Source organism: Eriocheir sinensis, chromosome 49, assembly GCF_024679095.1.
Source record: "Eriocheir sinensis breed Jianghai 21 chromosome 49, ASM2467909v1, whole genome shotgun sequence".
Classification (NCBI taxonomy): Eukaryota; Metazoa; Arthropoda; class Malacostraca; order Decapoda; family Varunidae; genus Eriocheir; species Eriocheir sinensis.
Genome location: NC_066557.1, coordinates 10,861,010 through 10,880,336, shown reverse-complemented (window position 1 = coordinate 10,880,336; position 19,327 = coordinate 10,861,010). Strand labels below are relative to the sequence as shown.

Here is a 19,327-nt window from a genome sequence, read left to right as displayed (position 1 = left end):
TGTGTATGTCTTTTTTTTTTCTATATTTGTATGTCTATATTTCTCTGTCTGTTTGTCTCGCTCTCTCTTTCGGTCTGTCTAAATTTATGAAAGGGAAAGAAAAGGGAGATTAAAAGGGAAAAATTCTGCCCTATCCATCTATGTCTGTTCGTCTGTTTATCTATTTGTTTGTCTATATATTTCTCTATCTATTTATGTCATTTTTTTCTCACGTCATGTCTAAATTTCGATCTACTTTCTACTTTATCTATCTGTATTTTTTTTTTCAATCTATATCTTTGCCTGTCTTTATCTGTATATCTATCTCTTAGTAGTATGACGAAACGAAGTCGAAATTACACTAATATCAAAATAACAACAAAAACATATGATCTGTATTTGTTTATGTCTATCTCTCTTAATTACAGGTGATATCAATTAAGACCTTTTTGGTTGTTAATAATGGTAGTTTTTCTCTCATTAATTTAAGGTCTATCTTGTTTTATCCATTTCCTATCTTGAATATGTCTAATTTTCTTCTATCATTTAAGAGCATAATAGCCTACTTGTACCATGTTATTTCCTCTAAATCTCCCATGTTATCTCTATTTAACCTCTTCTGTTCTCTCCCTATCATTAACTTATCAATTTTTCCTTCCTCACACTCATATTTTTCTTGTTTTGTAACACTTAATATTTCATGATCAATTTTCTTTTCCTGTTGCATAATACTTTCTCTTGTTTTTCTTTTCCATCAGTCTCTCTCTCTCTCTCTCTCTCTCTCTCTCTCTCTCTCTCTCTCTCTCTCTCTCTCTCTCCCCGTTATTAACCATTCCCTCTCACTAACCTCTCCCTTTCCTTTCTCTTCCTCTCATAAACCTCCTCATTCTCTCCCTCCCATAAGCCTCTCCCTCTCCTCTCTCTCCCTCTCATAAACCATTCCGTATCATCAGTCCCTCTCCTCTCTCTCCCTTCCATTTTTCTTCCTCTCATTCCCCTTGTTCTCTGCCCCTCTCATTTCCCTTCCCCAGTCCCTCACTATCTCTTCCTCTCTTACACCATTCCCTTTCACTAACTTCCCTCACCCCACAATCTCACACACCTCTTCTCTCTCTCCCTCCCCAGGAATATGACTTGGAGCAGAGAATCGCGCTGGAAATCAAAATGCGAGAGGGTACGACCAAGCTGCTGGCGGCCTGCGGGGGGGGACATGGGGGCACGGCGGGTCGCGGAGGGGGCGGGAGTGCCACCAACCTACCGCACACCCTCGAGGCAGCCAAGAACCTCCTGACCTCCAATGAGCGTATGACGGCCTACATGGCGGAGCTACAGAGGCGCAGGACCTCGGCGGCGGGGCGGGGCATTGACAGCGGGTATGTGATATGGGGTTGGATTGGTTGTTAGGTTAGATTTGGGTTATATTTGTTCTTTTCTATGCCAGTTATTTATTTATTTATTTATTTATTCCTTTTTTTTACCAGCATTTTCTCCTCAGTTAGTTTTACTCTGGTTTTCTCTGTTATTTATTTATTTTCTTTTCCTTCAGTTTTATTTTTTTCTCTATTTCTTTTCCATTAGTTTTGTTTTGTTTTGTTTTTCTGCTCCCTCAGTTTCTTTCTTTTGTTTTACTTTTCCAGTTTTCCATCATTTTTTTTCTATATAATTTTTTTTCTTCCTTTTTGCCCAGTTTGATTTTTGTTTCCTCAGTCCAGCCTCTTTTTTCCATTCTCCAACATTCTTTTTTTTCTCTTTTTTTTCTCTTTTTTTTCTGGCAGGTTTCTTCCCTTCTCTACCAGTTCTTGTTTTAATTTGTCTTTCCTTCACTCTATTCTTCTATATTTTATTTATTTTTTATTTTATTATTTTATCATTATTATTATTTTAGTATTTATCAGTTCGACTCGCCAACTCTTCCCATCCACTCTCCACCCTGCCACACTCATCACCTATACCCCCCACACACAGGTGCCAGCCGTCCCTAGCGCGGGTGTGCCTGTCGGACCTGCGCATGCCCCTCATCTGGAAGGACAGCGATCACTTCAAGAACAGAGGAGACTATCGCAGGTGAGAGTCTATCAAGGGGGAGGCATTTGTGTTTTGAATGTACTATATATTTATGTCATGGGTTTTACTTGTCATATTCTGTCTTTATTGTTTGTATTCCTGCTTATTTATTTCATGTTTATAATTTTACTGTTATTTAATTGTGCTTGATGCTAGATTTGTATGTTCTTTTCCCTCACATATTTTTTTTTTATTATTATTATTCTCTTTATCAAATTCACCTCATAGGAGTGACGGGCCAAATTTGTGGCTTTACCATGTACCAGTGACGGGCCAAATTTGTGGCTTTACCATGTACCAGCGATGGGCCAAATTTGTGGCTTTACCGTGTACCAGCGATGGGCCAAATTTGTGGCTTTACCGTGTACCAGCGATGGGCCAAATTTGTGGCTTTACCATGTACCAGCGATGGGCCAAATTTGTGGCTTTACCATGTACCAGCGACGGGCCAAATTTTGCTATGATATAAACCCCCCAAAAATAGATGATGCATAAACTGATCACAAATGAGTTGATATATATTACGAAATGGTTTGCGTGAGTGATGATTTTTCCTCAATATTCTCGCTTAGAGGGACCCTTAAGAAACATGATCCCCGCAGCTACTGGGTTAAACATTCTTACACATTCTTCTAATCTTCCTTTTCCCTTCTCTCTGATATTTTCTCATTCCTCACTTTTTTCCCCCATTTTCTTCTTGTTAGCATCCCCGTACACATACACATGAACACAATTTATTAACATTCTTATACCCCTACACCCATTAACAACCAGGAACCCCCTTACTAACCCTCTTTCACAATACCACCATGCCCCTCACTAACCCCTCCTTCATTCTTATACCACCAAGCCCTCCATAACCTCTCACCCCGTGCCACCGAGCCCTCACTAACGTTTTCCTCACCCCTATACAACAGGTTCGCGGTTTTCGTCCTCCTGAAGATCGGCACGGAGATCTACGACACGGTGATGGTGAACCCGGTGGACCGCTCCATGACGGACATCTGCTTCGACGACATCATTGTGTTGTGAGTATTTGGTGGTGAGGTGGTGTGTTCCGGGCTGGGTTGAGAGGAAGGGAAAGTAGAGGACAAGAGAGAGACGATAGCTGGGTTGGAAAGGAGAGAGAGAAGGAAGGTTGATTGCTCTGTATATATGACATCATTATGTTGTGAGTATTGGGCAGAGGTGGTGTGTCTCAGGCTGGGTTGAGAGGAAGGGAAAGGAGAGGACGAGAGAGAGTAGAAAGCAGGAGAAATGAAGACAGAAAGGGAGAAGTACAGTTGATTGCTCAGTATCTTCGACATCATTGTGCTGTGGGTGTTGGTGGAGATGGAGTGTTAAGGGTTTGGTTGGGAAAGAATGAGAGAGAGAAGGAAGCTGGGTTGGAAAGGAGAGAGAAATGAAAAAAGAGAGAGAGAGGGAAGGCTGATTGCTCTGTAGATACGACGACATCATTGTGTTGTGAGTGTCTGGATTGAGGTGCTTTGGTGTGTTATGGATGGGTTAGGTTATGGAGAAGGGAAAGGAAAAGACCAAGAGATAGAAGGAACATGGGTTGGAAGAGAGAGAGAAATAAAAGAGAGAGAGAGAGAGGGAAAGTTGATTGCTCTTTATACTCAACGACATCATTGTGTTGTGGGCGTCAGGGTCGAAGTGGTGTGTCTCAGGCTGGGGGAGGGAGGGAAGGGACAAGAACTAAAGCTTACAGACAACATTAACCTTTACAGCTTTGATGGAAATAGACATGTCCAGTTCAGTGTGTTGTGACCGTGGTGTGTTGGTGAGGTGGTGTGTTCCGAGCTGTGTTAGGAGGGAGGGCCAGGGACGAGAACTGGAGCATACAGACAGCATTGACCTTTACAGCTTTGATAGAAATAGACATGTCCAGTTTGGTGTGATGTGACCGTGGTGTGTTTGTGAGGGGGGGTGTTCCGAGCTGTGTTAGGAGGGAGGGGAAGGGATGAGAACTAGAGCATGCAGAAAACAGTTGACCCTTTTATGATTGATAGAAATAGATTGCAGGCTTTTTTTCATTGTTTTCTTTTTTTTTAAGCCGTTGAGCTGTTTCCTTTACTGTAAAAAATATAAAATGATGTTTCCAGGACAAGAACTAGAGTGTGCAGAAAACAGTTGACCCTTTTATGAATGATAGAAATAGATTGCGGGCTTTTTTTTATTATTGTTTTCTTATTTTTTATGCCGTTGAGCTGTTTCCTTCACTGTAAAAAATAAAATGTTTCCAGGACAAGAACTAGAGCATGCAGAAAACAATTGGCCCGTATAGGATTGATAGAAATAGATTGCGGGCTTTTTTTATTATTGTTTTCTTATTTTTTATGCCGTTGAGCTGTTTCCTTCACTGTAAAAAATAAAAAGATGTTTCCAGGACAAGAACTAGAGTGTGCAGAAAACAATTGACCCATATAGGATTGATAGAAATAGATTGCAGGTTTTTTTTTGTTATTGCTTTTTCTTTTATGCCGTTGAGCTGTTTCCTTCACTGTAAAAAATAAAAAATGATGTGTGCAGGTCAGCGGTGGGCTTATCTCAAAATAGACATCTTTTCAACATTGGCCCCTCAAACTTTCAACCTTCGAATTGTTTGTATATAAATGAAAAAAATATATAGCGTTTGTCTTACTTTATATAGCATTGAAATAAGTGACTGCAAAACAATTCTACATAAAAGATAAATACACACACACACACACACACACACACACACACACACACACACAGAGAACCACTCCATTTAACCTTTACCAAGCCACACACACAAAAAAAAAACACTTACTTACACCCACAACCAACCCCTCCCACACAACCTATATTCACCTCCTCCTCCTCCTCCTCCTCCTCCCACGTAACCCCCATATACCCCTTACCCTTCCCATGTTGCCCCTCCTCTCCCCCCTTCCTTTCCTGCCACCCTTACTAACTCCTGTCCCATCCCATATAACCCAAACACCCCTTCCCCTTGTCATGTCACCCATACTCACCCCCTCTTTTAACCCCCTTTCCCTGTTCCCACATAACAAACTCGGCACCCCTTCCCTTCCTTGTCACCCATACACCCCTTCCACTTTCCCTGTCACCCATACTCACCCTGCTATCCTTCCCACTTCATCCATACTCATCCCTCTTTTCCTATGTCACTCCTTTCTCCTCTCCCATTTAACCTAAACTCTTCCCCTTTCCCTTTCTTTCCCCTTCCATTTAACCTATATTCACTTGCCTTTCCCTTCCCTCTCACATAACCCATACACCCCCTTTCCCTTCCTACAATACCCATACTCACCCCCACCTCCTCCTATACAACCTAAACTAACCCCATTTCCCTCCCCATTCCTCTTCACCCATACACTCTTCCTTTCCCATATCCTTTACACATCCCCTTCCTTTCCAACATAACCAAACTCACTGCCACCCTCCCCTTCCCTTCAATCTCCCCCATACTCACCCCTACTAATCACCCCCTCCTCCTCCTCCTTCTGCAGCAATAACATTCAGCATGACTTTGAGTGTCGGCTGGAGGTGTACAGCCATGTCCTGCAGAATGACCTGAGCATGGCCAGCACGCCCCGCAAGCTCAAACGCTCCCTCCACTCCTCCATCTCCCGCACCGTCGGCAGGAAGCTCGCCGCCACGCTGAGGGATGAGCTGGCCTCGGGGGAGATGTGAGTAGCTGGATAGAAGATGTGTTGTTTTATTTTATTTACTTATGTATCTTTTTATATATGTATTTTCTTAAGGCTATTGAGTTTCAAGTTTTCTTCATCGTATTTTTTGCATTATTCTCATCCCCATCTTCCACTCTTCCCCCAGGGGCCCCAAGTTTGACCTTGTCGCGACCTCCACGCTGACCCTGGAGAGTGTGTCCAACAACACTGCCACCTTCGACCTCACCATGGAGAATGTTGGTACGTGGAGGGCTGCTGCAGATGTTCATAGGGACGCACAGAAGGGGGAAAGAAAGGGAGAGAAAAAAATATTGATAGAGATGGACAGAGAGGGGAAGAAGATTGGGATGGGCAGAGGAAAGATGAAAGGGGAGAAGCTTAGACAAGAATGGGGAGAAAAATAGGAGGAGGAAAGAATACATGACAAGGAATGGAAGGATGAATGACAATGAAGATTAAGACAATGTTAACAAGTAGGTAAGGAAGTAAAGAAGAAAAAGAGGGAAGAATATATAGGAAACAGAGGGCATACAATCAATTAAACAAGTTAAAGCAAGGAGAGAAAGAGAAACCATTAGCATGCTTTCTCCCTCAACTTAACTTCTCAATCACTCACCCACCTCTCCTCCCTTCCTCAGAGAACCAGGCCAGTCAGCTCCCTCTCTTCGGCCACTTCTGCTGTCGCCTTGCCGCCCAGCCAGACTGTGCCACACAAGAGCGCATATCAGGCCTCGCAGCAGTCAAGGTAAGGGATAGAAAGATAACACAACTGCTTATACATCTTATTTTGTTGTTTGTTGTTGTTGGTTATATTTTTTTTTTTTTTTTTTTTTTTTTTTTTTTTTTGTGTGTGTGTGTGTGTGTGTGTGTGTGTTTGTGTGTCTGGTTCTTGATGGTGAGGTGGTAAAGAGGAGGACAGATTCATGTTTTTGTCTCACTTGCTATCTCTCTGTCTCTCACTCTCCTCATTTTTTCCTTTTCTTCCTCCTTTCATCATCTTTGTTTCACTTTTTTCTCAGTATTTGCATTTTTGTATCTCTGTTTCTGTCTCTCACTCATCATATTCTTTCCTTTTTTCCTGTTTTCATCATCTTTGTTTCATCAGTTTCTTAGTATTCGTGTGTGCATATGTGTTTTCTCTATTTTCCTGTCTTGGTTTCATTGTCATAATTTGTCTGTCTCACTCCTCACGTTTCTCTTTTTCCTGTTTCTTCATCTAAAAGTCCGCTTGCTTCTTGTGTGTATTTACCTAGTTGTATTTACCTTGTTGTGAAATACAGGAAAAGAGCTGTACTTGGCTCGTGCTGTCCCGTCTCCAAAACGCTTATTATCCAGTTTGGCTTTAAATTCATGAATCGTTTTTGCACACACAGTCTCCTTGTCAAGTCCATTCCTTGTTGTTATGCTTCTGTATGGAAAACTGTATTTCTTGATGTCTCTCCTACAGTCGCTCTTCTTCAATTTCTTACCATTGCCTCTTGTTACACTTCTGTCACATACCTGTCACGTACCTGTCCAATTTCTCCAATCCGTGAGTGTGTGTGTTTACCCGGCGTTAATATACAGGAAGTGAGATACGTTTCTGGGGTTCCGTTTTCCGTGTGACTCATCATTCAAACGCCACATTAAATTCATATAAAGTTTGGTTTGTCTTCTGTTTCTTCTCTTTCCCTGTATTCCTGCTTCTCAGATTCCTCAATTTCTCTTTCTATTCCAGTTTTTTTCTCTCTTCCTGGTTTTAGTGTATTATTTCTCTCTCTCTCTCTCTCTCTCTCTCTCTCTCTCTCTCTCTCTCTCTCTCTCTCTCTCTCTCTCTCTCTCTCGATTGGGCAAGGCAGGATGTCATGCACCGGCTCAGGTGATAAAAATTACCCACAACCCTTTGAATGCCCTCCACCTCCCCCCTTACACCTCCTTCCCCTCCCCTCTGACTCACCCCAACACCTCCCTCCCCCCCCCTAGCACCCCTCTTCCTCTCTCTCCCCCCCCCCCCCCCACTCGTATCTGTATCTCTCGTCCCCTCTTTCCCCCCTAATACCCCTCTTTCTCTCTCCCCCCACACTCATATGTATATCTTATCTCGCTCTGTCATACGTGGCCTCTTCCTGTGTCCACTTTTGTCCATCTTTCATTCTGTTGTTATGAATAGATTTACTCGCTTTCGTTTCGTTGAGGTTTCTCGCCGCGGCAGATGACGTTAGTAAAGAAAGGGATGTGGTCGCTATGTTTGTGTACTTGGTAAATTTGTATATGCTTCCTTACTAATGAGACTTTTTATATATCAGTGAGGTCTTTCTTTGTTGATGGTAAATTTGTATATGCTTCCCTATTAATGAGACTTTTTATATATCAGTGAGGTCTTTCTTTGTTGATGGTAAATTTGTATATGCTTCCTTACTAATGAGACTATTTATATATCAGTGAGGTCTTTCTTTATATCAGTGAGGTCTTTCTTTGTTGATGCTAAATTTGTATATGCTTCCTTACTAATGAGACTATTTATATATCAGTGAGGTCTTTCTCTGTTGATTTATACCATGAATATGCAGCTTGTCAAGTGTGTGAAGACCCTTAATCATACTTAACTAGAATCTAAACAGTCACTTTTATATTTATGTACGCAGTAAACTCATGTACGCTTCCTTGGTAATGAGACTTATTATCTGACATGCTAAGCTCTTTCATATTAATTTTTCATACATCGGAATAGGCAGTTATACACTAAATAGATTAATCAGCATAAATAAATAAGCATTAACACATCTTAACCCGGTAGCAGCGACGGGCCAAGTTTGTGACTTTACCGTGTAGCAGCGACGGGCCAAATTCATGCCACGATATAAACCCCCAAAATAGATGATACATAATCTGATCACAAATGCTTTGATATATATTATGAAATGGTTTGTGTGAGGGGTGATTTTTCTCATTTTTCTCGCTTAGAGGGACCATTAAGAAACATGATTCCCGCTGCTACTGGGTTAATACAATACAGGCATATCCATCACACCCTTGAGAATGATACACTACACACCTAAGCATTCCTTCCTCCCCCTTGACCTGTCCCTTCCCCTTCAGGAGGAGTCCCAGCAGCCTCAGTGGTGGTGCCGTGTGCAGGGCTGGCAGGTGGAGGTGTGGCCCACTAAGGAGGAGGCGCAGCTGTCCCTCCACCACCCTCGCTCCCTCACTGTGGATAGGGTGAGTGTGGCTGTGGTGTGTTGGGTGGTGTGTGTCCCCCCTCTCCCCCCCTTCTCTCTCTTTCTCTCATTCATTCTGTACTTCTCTCTCTTTCCTTCACTTTTCCTTCCGTAATTATAACTCTCTCTCTCTCTCTCTCTCTCTCTCTCTCTTCCATTTATATGCCTACTTTCTCTCTTTTTCTCTCGATAGTGTTTTTTTCTCTCACTTTCTTTAATTATTACACATTTTTTGTCTATTGATTGTGTTTTTCTCTGTTAATTTGCTCCATATTATTAATTATATACATATATCTCTATCTTTATTATTGGTTTTGTGTTACCTTGTGTTTCTCTCCCTCTCTGTCTATGTTACTAGTGTTCTTCTGTTAATTTGCTCTTCTTGTTATATTTGTTAATTTCCTCTTCATATTATTATTACATACATATATCTCAATCTTTATTATTGGTTTTGTGTTACCTTGTGTTTTTCTTACTCTCTGTCTATGTTACTAGTGTTCTTGTGTTACTTTGCTCCTCTGGTTATATTATTTGCTCTTTCTCTTGTCAGATAAAGTAAAAAAAATCAGTGTAACCCAAGTTCAAGTTTATCCATTCCACCCTTTTGCTACTCCAATGACACACACAACATATTAAACTACACTCCTTTGCCTTATAGAACAAAAAAACTAACCTATCATACTCCGCCGTCCTTTCACAGCATACAGAGATCAGCCAGGACGGGCCACAGCTGACCATCACCAACTCCAGCGGGTACGCGCGGGGAAGCCTCACGCTGACCCTGGAGAGCGGCGACGAGGCTAAGGGGTGGGCGGCGTGTCTGCGGCAGCACGTCACCGACCATCGACTCTGGGGGGCGGCGGCGGAGGGTGACATGGAGATCCTCACCCCCCAGCCCGCCCGACACAGCTTCCTCCTCCCACCGCGACGCAGCAGGTTCGCCTCGCTCTATGAGGAGACACCGCTCAGAGGTGAGGCCTAGGGTAGGGGGTGGGACTGAGGGCTGTATTTTTAAACTTTCCGTCACCTACATTCACCAATTTGACGAGGCTTTCCTAAGAGTTTGGGGTACTTCCAGGAGTAGTTTTATGACCCTGGTGGTAGTGTGACCTTTCTTCTGTACCGTGAACCTAAAGAAACACTCAATAGAAGCTGATGGACCCTCTTTTTGACCTTTTTAAATAGTTGAGGTGAGAAGCAAAAGTGTCATAATACGGCCCTGAGACCTGTACTGGGTGTTGGTGTGGGATTTGTCAAAGGGTTGAAGTTTAGACACCTCTCCAACTGAAATTGACCCTCTCTTTTGCCCACTCAAACCATCCATTTACAAGAGCTTAGTGGGTCTTTTAAGCTGCTTCTGGTAATCAAAAAGAATAAGGAGTGGGGCAGAGATGTTAATAGAGGTGTTAGCTTAGTTTAGTCTATTATCTGTGTGTGAAGATTAGGGTTGCATGAGGGTGGGTGAACGTGTCTACAGGTTGAGAGGTTGAAAATTACAGGTTGTTTCAGTAGACATAAATAAGGATGTAAGTTTTCCATTTATTTTATGTGTGTTGTGCTTTATTTCATGTCCTTAACCCCCTACCCCTTCATCCTCCCCCCACCCACAGACGGCTCCCCAGTCTCAGACAAATCTTCCCTGGACGACATCTACACCTCATCCGGGTTCGTGGGCTCGTATTGCACACCAGCCTCCTCCGCCCTGCCGCCCCGCCCCAGGACCCTCACCCTCTCCTCCCGCGGCTCCTTCCGGCGGTGGGGCTCTGTGCGGTGTAACATGCCCTTCTTTAAGAGTAAGAGTTAGTCTGGAGGCATAACTGTAGTGGGTAGGGAGGAACGTAGGGGTGTAGGGGTAGAGTAAGAGTGTGTAAGTGTGTGTGTGTTGGGAGGAAAGTGTGTATACCAGAGTTTAAGATGAAGTTTGAATGTGTAAGTATGTGTGTGCGTGTGTTTGTAGGGAAGAAAAAGTTGTATTACAGTATTTACGATGAAGTGTGTGTGTGTATGAGTGTGTATGTCTGTATATGGATAGAAGAAATGATTAATATGTATATGTAAAGATAGATAGAGAGACTGGATATTTGTGTGTGTGTGTGTGTGTTTGTGGGCAGCTGATATTATGTATGTAGAGACAAGTTTGAAAGATAAACGTTTATAAAAAGGAGAGAAAGAACGAAGCATGAATGAAATCAAAAGAGAGAGAAGGAGGGTAAGAAAGCAAAAAATAATTGTTTACTATATACACATAGAATGAGAGATTAAATTAGACAAGATGTATTCATTCAGAAATAAGGAGAGTGCACAAGAGAGAGAAGCCTGTGAGTGTAAGATATAAAAAAAAAGTTCATATAGCATTTTAGGAGATAGTTTTCTAAAAAATTATATTAACACAAAAATATTTAAAGGGACCAAGAGTAAAAAAAAAATTTGTAAATGTATGTGACGAAAGATGTGAAAGAAAGTCCTGAATAATTAGTGTAGAAATGAAGTAGAAATTAGCATTGTTTTCTTGTGAGCCAAATTGATAACAAGAAGAAAAGTAAGAGTTTAAAAGGAGAGATTAGCAGATAAGGAAGGAAGTTAAGAGATAAGAAGATGCAATAGATGAAGCAAAGAGGAAATGATGATAGACTTAAGAGTAGTTTAAAGAAGAGATAAAGAGGATCAAGAGGCAAAAGAATCCAAGAGTTTGTTAAAGAGAATTTGATAAGGTTTTGAATACCACTTGTTTTTAATTCTTTTCATCATTCAAAAAGTAAAAAAAATAATAATAATGATCGAAAAGTTTGTGAAGGGAATTTATAAGTTTATGAATACCTCTTGTTTATTTATGTACTTTTTTTACATTATTTTCGTCTTTCTTCATCATTTCCTTGTGTCTCGTGTATTGATATAGTTCCGTGTTGAGTTGTTTTTCTTGTGTTGTGTTTCTATGTTGGTTTTGTGTTGAAAGATTTGTGGGTTTATGGGTGGTGGGGAAAAAGAGAAAGAGGAGGAGGAAAAAGAAGAGGAAGAGGAGGAGGAGGAGGAAAAACAGGAAACATGAGTGATTAAAAAAAAAAATCCATTATCTGTTTTCTTTCTTTTCACTTTTCTATAATGTCCTTTTGGTCCATAAACTTGTTCTTTTGCTTTGTTGTTTCATCTCATCCTCTTTATCCTCTCTTCCTTTTCTTCTTGTCTTCAATCTTTTACTTTGCTATATTTCATTCTACTCTCCTCTTCTCCTCTCAGTTATCCTATCCTCTCTTCTCTTCTCTTTCCTTGTCTTCTTAAATTATATATCCATTACTTTATTGGACTTCACTCTACTTTATTTTCCTCCTTTCTCCTCCTCCTCAAATAATGTATACAGGTACATGTCTTCTGTCACCCTGTCTTAAATATATATGAAACAGATACTCCTGGCTGCTGAGAGAGAGAGAGAGAGAGAGAGAGAGAGAGAGAGAGAGAGAGAGAGAGAGAGAAAGAATGTTTGTTTGTGTGTTTTCCTTCCATGTTCTCGAGATATTATAATTTTGAGACAGTAAGTTAAGGCTGAGATTGTGTCATATTACTGTTACTCTTTTTGTCACCTTTTTTGAGTCCTCCTTTTCACTTTCGTATTCCTTGGTCAGCCTGTTTTTCTTTTTTTCACTTTTTTGTCATTTTTTCTCCACTAAATTTCCTCTCAAGCCTTTTTTTTCCCATCCTTTCAAGTTTCCCCTCGTCAGTCAGTTTTATTATTATTATTATTATTATTATTATTATTATTATTATTATTATTATTATTATTTTCCCACTTTGTCAGTCAGTTGTTCCTTGTCAATTCTTTCCCTCACATCTTCCTCTCCCTCACCCTCTTTAACATTCAGTCTGTACTTAAGTATAGGAAAGTGAAGGAGTAAGGAGGAGGAGGTAAAATGGGCAGAAAATTGTAGAAAGGAAGCTGGATAAGTTTTGCTAGTGTGTATGTGTGTGTGGGTTTCATTTTTTGTGTGTGTATGAGAGAGAGAGAGAGAGGTTTAATTTTTTGTGTGTGTATGAGAGAGAGAGAGAGACTAGAACAAAAAGTGATTGAAATGAAATAACAAGAAAAAAAGAAAGAAAATAAGACTGGAAGGAAAAGTGAGAGAAATATGACGTATAAGAGAGAGAGAGAGACTAGGGCGAAAGGTAATATTGAAATGAAAGAACGAGAAAAAAAGAAAGAAAATAAGACTGGAAGGAAAAATGAGAGAAAGATGACGTATAAGAGAGAGAGAGAGAGAGAAATATAACCACATAAGCAAGGCAGCCATGAGAGATTCCCCCATTATGTCTTCCCTCAGCACTGCATCAAACACTTATTATTACAAGGATCACCCGCCAGCCAGCCAGCCACTCACGGATAGCTCTGTCACGCACTCATTATGGTTTATCACAGTCACCAAAACATCCCTATTAGTAATCTTGCCTTGCCAAACTCTACACTATTACCTTCATGGGCATCTAGAGAGGGGCGGCACGGGGGAACAGTTGCCCTCTTCGGAAATCTTGTCACATTCCCATTCACACATTTTTAAGTTACCGCAGAATTTAATATTTTTATAAACACCAGGAGTACACTTTGGGTTGGTATCTGAACACTCGCTCCTCACATCAGCCAGTTCTTAAGGTCAAAATGGGGGTCAGACGGGTTCTAATGAGAGTTTCTTTAGGTTCAAGGGACAGAAGAAGGGTTAAACTACCATCAGGGTCGTAAAACTTCTCTTGGAAATGCCCCAAACTCCTATAAAAGCCTTGTCGAATATGTGAACTTGGGCGCAGAAATGTCTAAAAATACGACTTTAGATTTCTTTGTTATAATTTTTTGTTCTTATTTTTTCACCTGTTTTCTCTCACTCAGTTTTCTTTATTTTTTTCACTAGTTTTTCTTTGTACTAATTATTTTTTTTTTTCACTTGTTCTCCCCCTTCGATCTCTTTTTCTGTTGCGGTTCAGAAAAGAGAGGAAAAAATTAAGTATGATGTTTATATGTATAGAGCCGAGAGCATATATTGGCTCTGCTCCCCCTTGTAAAATTCCTGTGGACGCCCCTGACAACCTTACCTTACCTTGCTGTTCTTTACCAAACTCTTCTATGCACATCTTTCATTGAGGGTCAGATTGTATCACTGCATAGGTTGGGCCAGGCAGAATTTATCCCGTCCCATGTACTAGATAGAATATGGTGTCTGGGAACATTATTTTTATTATTATTATTATTATTATTATTATTATTTACAAGTTTATTTTTATGGCCCTTTTTTGTTCACAGTGTTTGTTTATGGGTTAATATTTTGTGATGTTTATTCCCATTATTATTATTATTATTTATGTATCTATCTTTCTCATTCCATTCCCACATAATTTTGGTTTGGCAAGGAAGAGGAAGAAGGAAGGAAGGAAGGAATAAGAAAAATGAAAATTAATAAAAGTTTCTACGATTTGGAAATGTATTTGTTTCTTTACCATAGAGAGAGAGAGAGAGAGAGAGAGAGAGAGAGAGATTTTTCAGGGTACTTTTATCAGGAATTAATTTGTTGTATATTTCAGATTTTACTTTGTTTTCTTTTAATTGCTCTTAAGTGACTGAAAATATTGTCGTCAGTCGTAAAACAAACAAAAATCCTGAGGGAGCAATTTCAAACCAACAACCTATATGTATCTATGCTGCTTATATATGATTGATTGATTGATTGATAGTTTATTGTTGCAGGTATATAAGAGAGAAACCTAATTTGTTTATACGTAAAGGAAACCCCACATTGCTGTTTATGTAATGGAAACCTACAATGTCCCTCCCCTCCTTTTTTTTTTTACAGTAAACAGATAAAGGAAAAAAAAGTGAAAAAAAAGCCTGGAAATCGCTGCTCATATATAAAAAAAAAAGTTGAGAGGAGTGGTCAAAAGAGAGGTCAATTTCGGGCGGAAAACAAAACCCTACAATTATTAAAAATAGGATAATAAGCAATTCTTCTCATTTCTATTTTCTCTATAGGGGCAGTGATTAAAGGGCTTTTTATTCATTTACTTTAGTCCTTGAGCTGCTTCCTTTACTGTAAAAAATTAATAATAATACCGAGTGAAAGAACGAAAGGGAAGGAGACGAATCCTCCACCCAGGTCTCCTCCCTCAGCGTTGCCAAATTGTCGTACTATGAACCTCGCATTTATCATTTTTAGGCTCCAAGACGGGCGTAACCACACATATAACGATAGAAAATTAAAGTTAGTGTTAAAACTGTTATTCATTGATGTTGGTTTGTTCTTTTGCTATAGTTATCGGTCAGAGACTACGAAAATTCAATGCTATGATTCTGATAATTTGGCATAACTGCGGCTCCCCTCCTCTCCAGTCTCCACCTCCCCTCTCAGTCAGGCTCAAGACACGGGAGAAGGAGGGTGTGATGGACTGTGCTCTGGTATCCCCAACTTAAATCTTGTAAGTACCGAGATCTCTATTCATATGTCTGTATAATTAGTTACTTGAATGTGGTAAAAGTATGCTAAGTTATATATTTGCCTGAGAGAACAGAAGGTACTTAATAGATAGACAGGTCGAGTTTATAATGACTTGTTTGCAGGTTATTAAGATTTCCAAACACCATCATCTTGTTAGTATTGAGAGCCGTGTTTGTATCTATAGAATTTGTTACTTATATGGGCCAGCTATAGAATTTGTTACTTATATGGGCCGGCTATAGAATTTGTTACTTATATGGGCCGGCTATAGAATTTGTTACTTATATGGGCCAGCTATAGAATTTGTTACTTATATGGGCCTGCTATAGAACTTGTTACTTATATGGGCCAGCTATAGAATTTGTTACTTATATGGGCCAGCTATGGAATTTGTTACTTATATGGGCCAGCTATAGAATTTGTTACTTATATGGGCCAGCTATAGAATTTGTTACTTATATGGGCCAGAAGTGTTCTAAGTGTTTCTGTATACTTGAGAGAATGGAAGGAGCATGATATAATGGCTTGTTAATGGTGGGTAGTTAATACAGCAGTTAGTAAGGCCCGTTCAACTCCTATTGTTATAAGAGCTTAAATTATTTCGAGTATATGTTTTTACGGTGTTTCTATAGGTGATGAGAGGATGGGCAGCGTAGTAGTCTTATAAGTGCCAATGTAACGAGGTGATGGGTTGTGTGCAGCGATGGTTTGTGATCGTATAAGGTTCACGGCGCTTGGTTCGAAACTCCGCTCTTTGGCCGCTGCCTCGAAACTTGGTTAATCTGCACTCTGTATCAGCTGAGGGAGCACGGCCATTCACTGCACCCGAAGATAGATTTGTTTGATTGATGAGAGGCTGTTCCATTCGTAGGAAGGAGGAAACAGTGGTGAGAGGGAGATTTGTTTGATTGATGAGAGGCTGTTCCATTCGTAGGAAGGAGGAAACAGTGGTGAGAGGGAGATTTGTTTGATTGATGAGAGGCTGTTCCATTCGTAGGAAGGAGGAAACAGTGGTGAGAGGGAGATTTGTTTGATTGATGAGAGGCTGTTCCATTCGTAGGAAGGAGGAAACAGTGGTGAGAGGGAGGCTGTGTGAGTGTTGCGACGCAGTGATGAGCGACTATAGACTTGTTAACCACTGGGCGGGTGGGGTAGAGCCATGCAGTTGCTCACCACCCCAGAGGTATACCAATGTATGTGGAGCGGTCATAGATCGGTTCCTTTGGAAGTCGTCGCTCTTTTATCGTGGACTTCCTTATCCTTCTTTCATCTTGTAAGGATAGGAAGGTATACGAAGAAAGGCGGGGCTCTTAAAACTTCCTTCTTGATCCGCAGGCTGACCGGCGCGGCGTTCTAGACACGGCAAGCAAGCACCTCACGAACTATAAAGTACCTAATCAGTGTTGCCAACTCAAAATTTATAAATCCGCTAGGATGGCCTAAAAATCCGCCAGATGATAGGTTAAGCTTTAAAAATTTGCCGCCAGATTGGACTTGAAAATCCGCCAGTTACTCTTGTCAATTCTAAGATTTTTCCCGCTAGATTAACATGCAGTTCCGCCAGATCTCACTGAAAATCCGCTAAAATGGCATCACTGTACCTAATATATCACCCGATACAGTTGCGGCATGTATTCTCCACACATGGCCATATTTTCGGGCTCCACCATAGCTTTTTATTTCAGGACAATAGTTGAAGTGTGAGAGTGATTAAGTTGTTGTATTAGCTGTTACTTGGTCAATTTCATTATTTTATGGTTAGCTGTAATTGGATACTGGCTCTTTCTTGTCATCCTTCTATTAATGCTTGATCAATTAACTTATTTTCCTTGTTGTATTAGCTGTTACTTGGTCAATCGCATTAAATGGTTTGTAATAAATAGATGTTAGCTCTTGTCATCCTATTAACGCTTGATCAATTAACTTATTTTTTAGTAATAATTCTTTTTTCCTCCTACTAGCCTACTACTATTTCCCTCTATACATCCAATTTCTCCTCCTTCGCCTCCTCCTACTGCTAAATTATCAACTACTTATTCTCCTCTCAGTAATAATTATATATCTGCTTTCTCCTCCTCTTCATACTACTACTACCACTATTACTACTTTATCAATTATCGTGTCTATTCTTAGTAATAGTCATATGTCTCCTCTTTCTCCTCCTCCTCCCCCTACACGTTATTCTACTATCCTACTATTTCCACTACTTCTACTCTACTGTTACTTCTACGACTACTACCCTCCACTACCACCATCACTAAGGCCATTCAAACTACCCATATTATTCATCACCGTGTATTTTTCCCACTCGTTCACCTCGACACAGAACAATAGAAGAAATAACCTTTTCATGAGTGTAATGGTCATGGCGTGTTTACAAGTTCATTATGCGGAACAGTGACAAGACAGACAAATGAAGTGTGCTTGTATGTTTCTCTCTTTCTTAGACCAAGGATGGAGGAAAAGTTGTATGCTAAAAGTGAACACAGAGACCAAGGATGGAGGAAAAGTTGTATGCTAAAAGTGAACATAGAGATCAAGGATGGAGGAAAAGTTGTATGCTAAAAGTGAACACAGAGACCAAGGATGGAGGAAAAGTTGTATGCTAAAAGTGAACATAGAGACCAAGGATGGAGGAAAAGTTGTATGCTAAAAGTGAACATAGAGACCAAGGATGGAGGAAAAGTTGTATGCTAAAAGTGAACACAGAGACCAAGGATGGAGGAAAAGTTGTATGCTAAAAGTGAACACAGAGACCAAGGATGGAGGAAAAGTTGTATGCTAAAAGTGAACATAGGAAAAGTGGAGTTAGTGGTGTTTTGTGGCGTTTCATTATTCATATACGTAATAATAACTTTCGTTTTACTCAACACAAGAGGTGTGTGAGTTATATAAAAGAGGTTAAGAATACGAGATGGTAGCCTAGTACATGTTAGTGGTAGGACTTGGTGGTGTTTCAATATTCAAATAATATATATAATGGTAACTTTCTGCTCAGTATTAAAAGCGAGGGTTTCGAGAATGGTGTGGGTATTTTTAATGAGTGGTTATAATTTGATGTTGAGAGTTGGTAGTACTGCTCAATATTCAAATAATAACAATAATTGTGACTTTCGTTCTACTCAACATTAGATAAAGGTGAGGGTTTCAGATATAGAATAGAAGGAAAGTTATTAGAATGAGCGATGGTATTAATGGTATTATAAAAGTGTTAGAATATAGTGATCTGTCTATATTCAAATAATAATAATGGTGACTTGCTTCCTACTCAAAATATAAAGTGAGGGTTTACAAGATAGAACGGTGAGAGGTTTTAGAATGAGTGATGATACATGTCAATGGTGAGAGTGTGGGAGAGTGATCTGGTTATGCAAGGCTTGTGTGGACAGACCCGCCAGCCAGCTTGGACCTTGCCCTTACATGACAGCACACAAGGATTCACAAAGAAGCCACACTAAACAGTCTTTTGAAAGGAGAACTTATGACATGTTTGGGTCGGTATATATTTGTTGAGAATAAAGGAAAGGAAAGCAAAAGAGAGGAAAACAGAGGGAAGAGAAGGGAAGGGAAAAAAAGTAATAAAAGGGAAGGGAGAGAAAGAAAAGAAAAGGAAGGGATGGGGAAGGAAATAAGGAGAAGAGAGAAAAGAGAAAGAAAGGCAAAGAAAACATTATAACCTAGAGGACTAACGAGAGAGAGAGAGAGAGAGAGAGAGAGAGAGAGAGAGAGAGAGAGAGAGAGAGAGAGAGAGAGAGACTTGAAAATCAACACACTATAGTTTTCAGGGAAGAGGGAGAACCTTTGTGAAATGTTATGTTTACCTTCATACAAATTTGTTGAGGATACATCAAATTTAACACACTATATGGCTCTTTGGAAGGTAGAATCTCTGTGAACTGATGTCATGTTGGGCTCAAGATCCAAGCTGAGTGGGGGCCAT

The 19,327-nt window shown here is 40.3% G+C and overlaps 1 protein-coding gene and 1 long non-coding RNA gene across 5 annotated transcripts in view; both read left to right on the top strand.

Moving 5' to 3' along the window:
- LOC126981902 (rhotekin-like) overlaps positions 1-11,947 on the top strand; it is a 95,312-nt gene extending 83,365 nt beyond the window's left edge. For all 4 annotated transcript variants that reach the window (XM_050833549.1, XM_050833548.1, XM_050833551.1 and 1 more), the window contains 9 exons: positions 1,105-1,352; positions 1,945-2,043; positions 2,961-3,071; positions 5,544-5,723; positions 5,872-5,966; positions 6,365-6,471; positions 8,805-8,924; positions 9,624-9,894; positions 10,534-11,947. In XM_050833549.1, coding sequence (XP_050689506.1) covers positions 1,105-1,352; positions 1,945-2,043; positions 2,961-3,071; positions 5,544-5,723; positions 5,872-5,966; positions 6,365-6,471; positions 8,805-8,924; positions 9,624-9,894; positions 10,534-10,727 — 1,425 coding nt within the window. In that variant the 3' untranslated portion in view covers positions 10,728-11,947. The remainder of the gene's footprint in view (positions 1-1,104; positions 1,353-1,944; positions 2,044-2,960; positions 3,072-5,543; positions 5,724-5,871; positions 5,967-6,364; positions 6,472-8,804; positions 8,925-9,623; positions 9,895-10,533) is intronic.
- Positions 11,948-12,491: 544 nt separating this feature from the next.
- Positions 12,492-14,372, top strand: LOC126981906 (uncharacterized). Its single transcript, XR_007734282.1, has 2 exons — positions 12,492-12,925; positions 12,957-14,372. It is a non-coding gene; the product is annotated as an uncharacterized LOC126981906 (long non-coding RNA).
- The last annotated feature ends 4,955 nt before the right edge of the window (positions 14,373-19,327 follow it).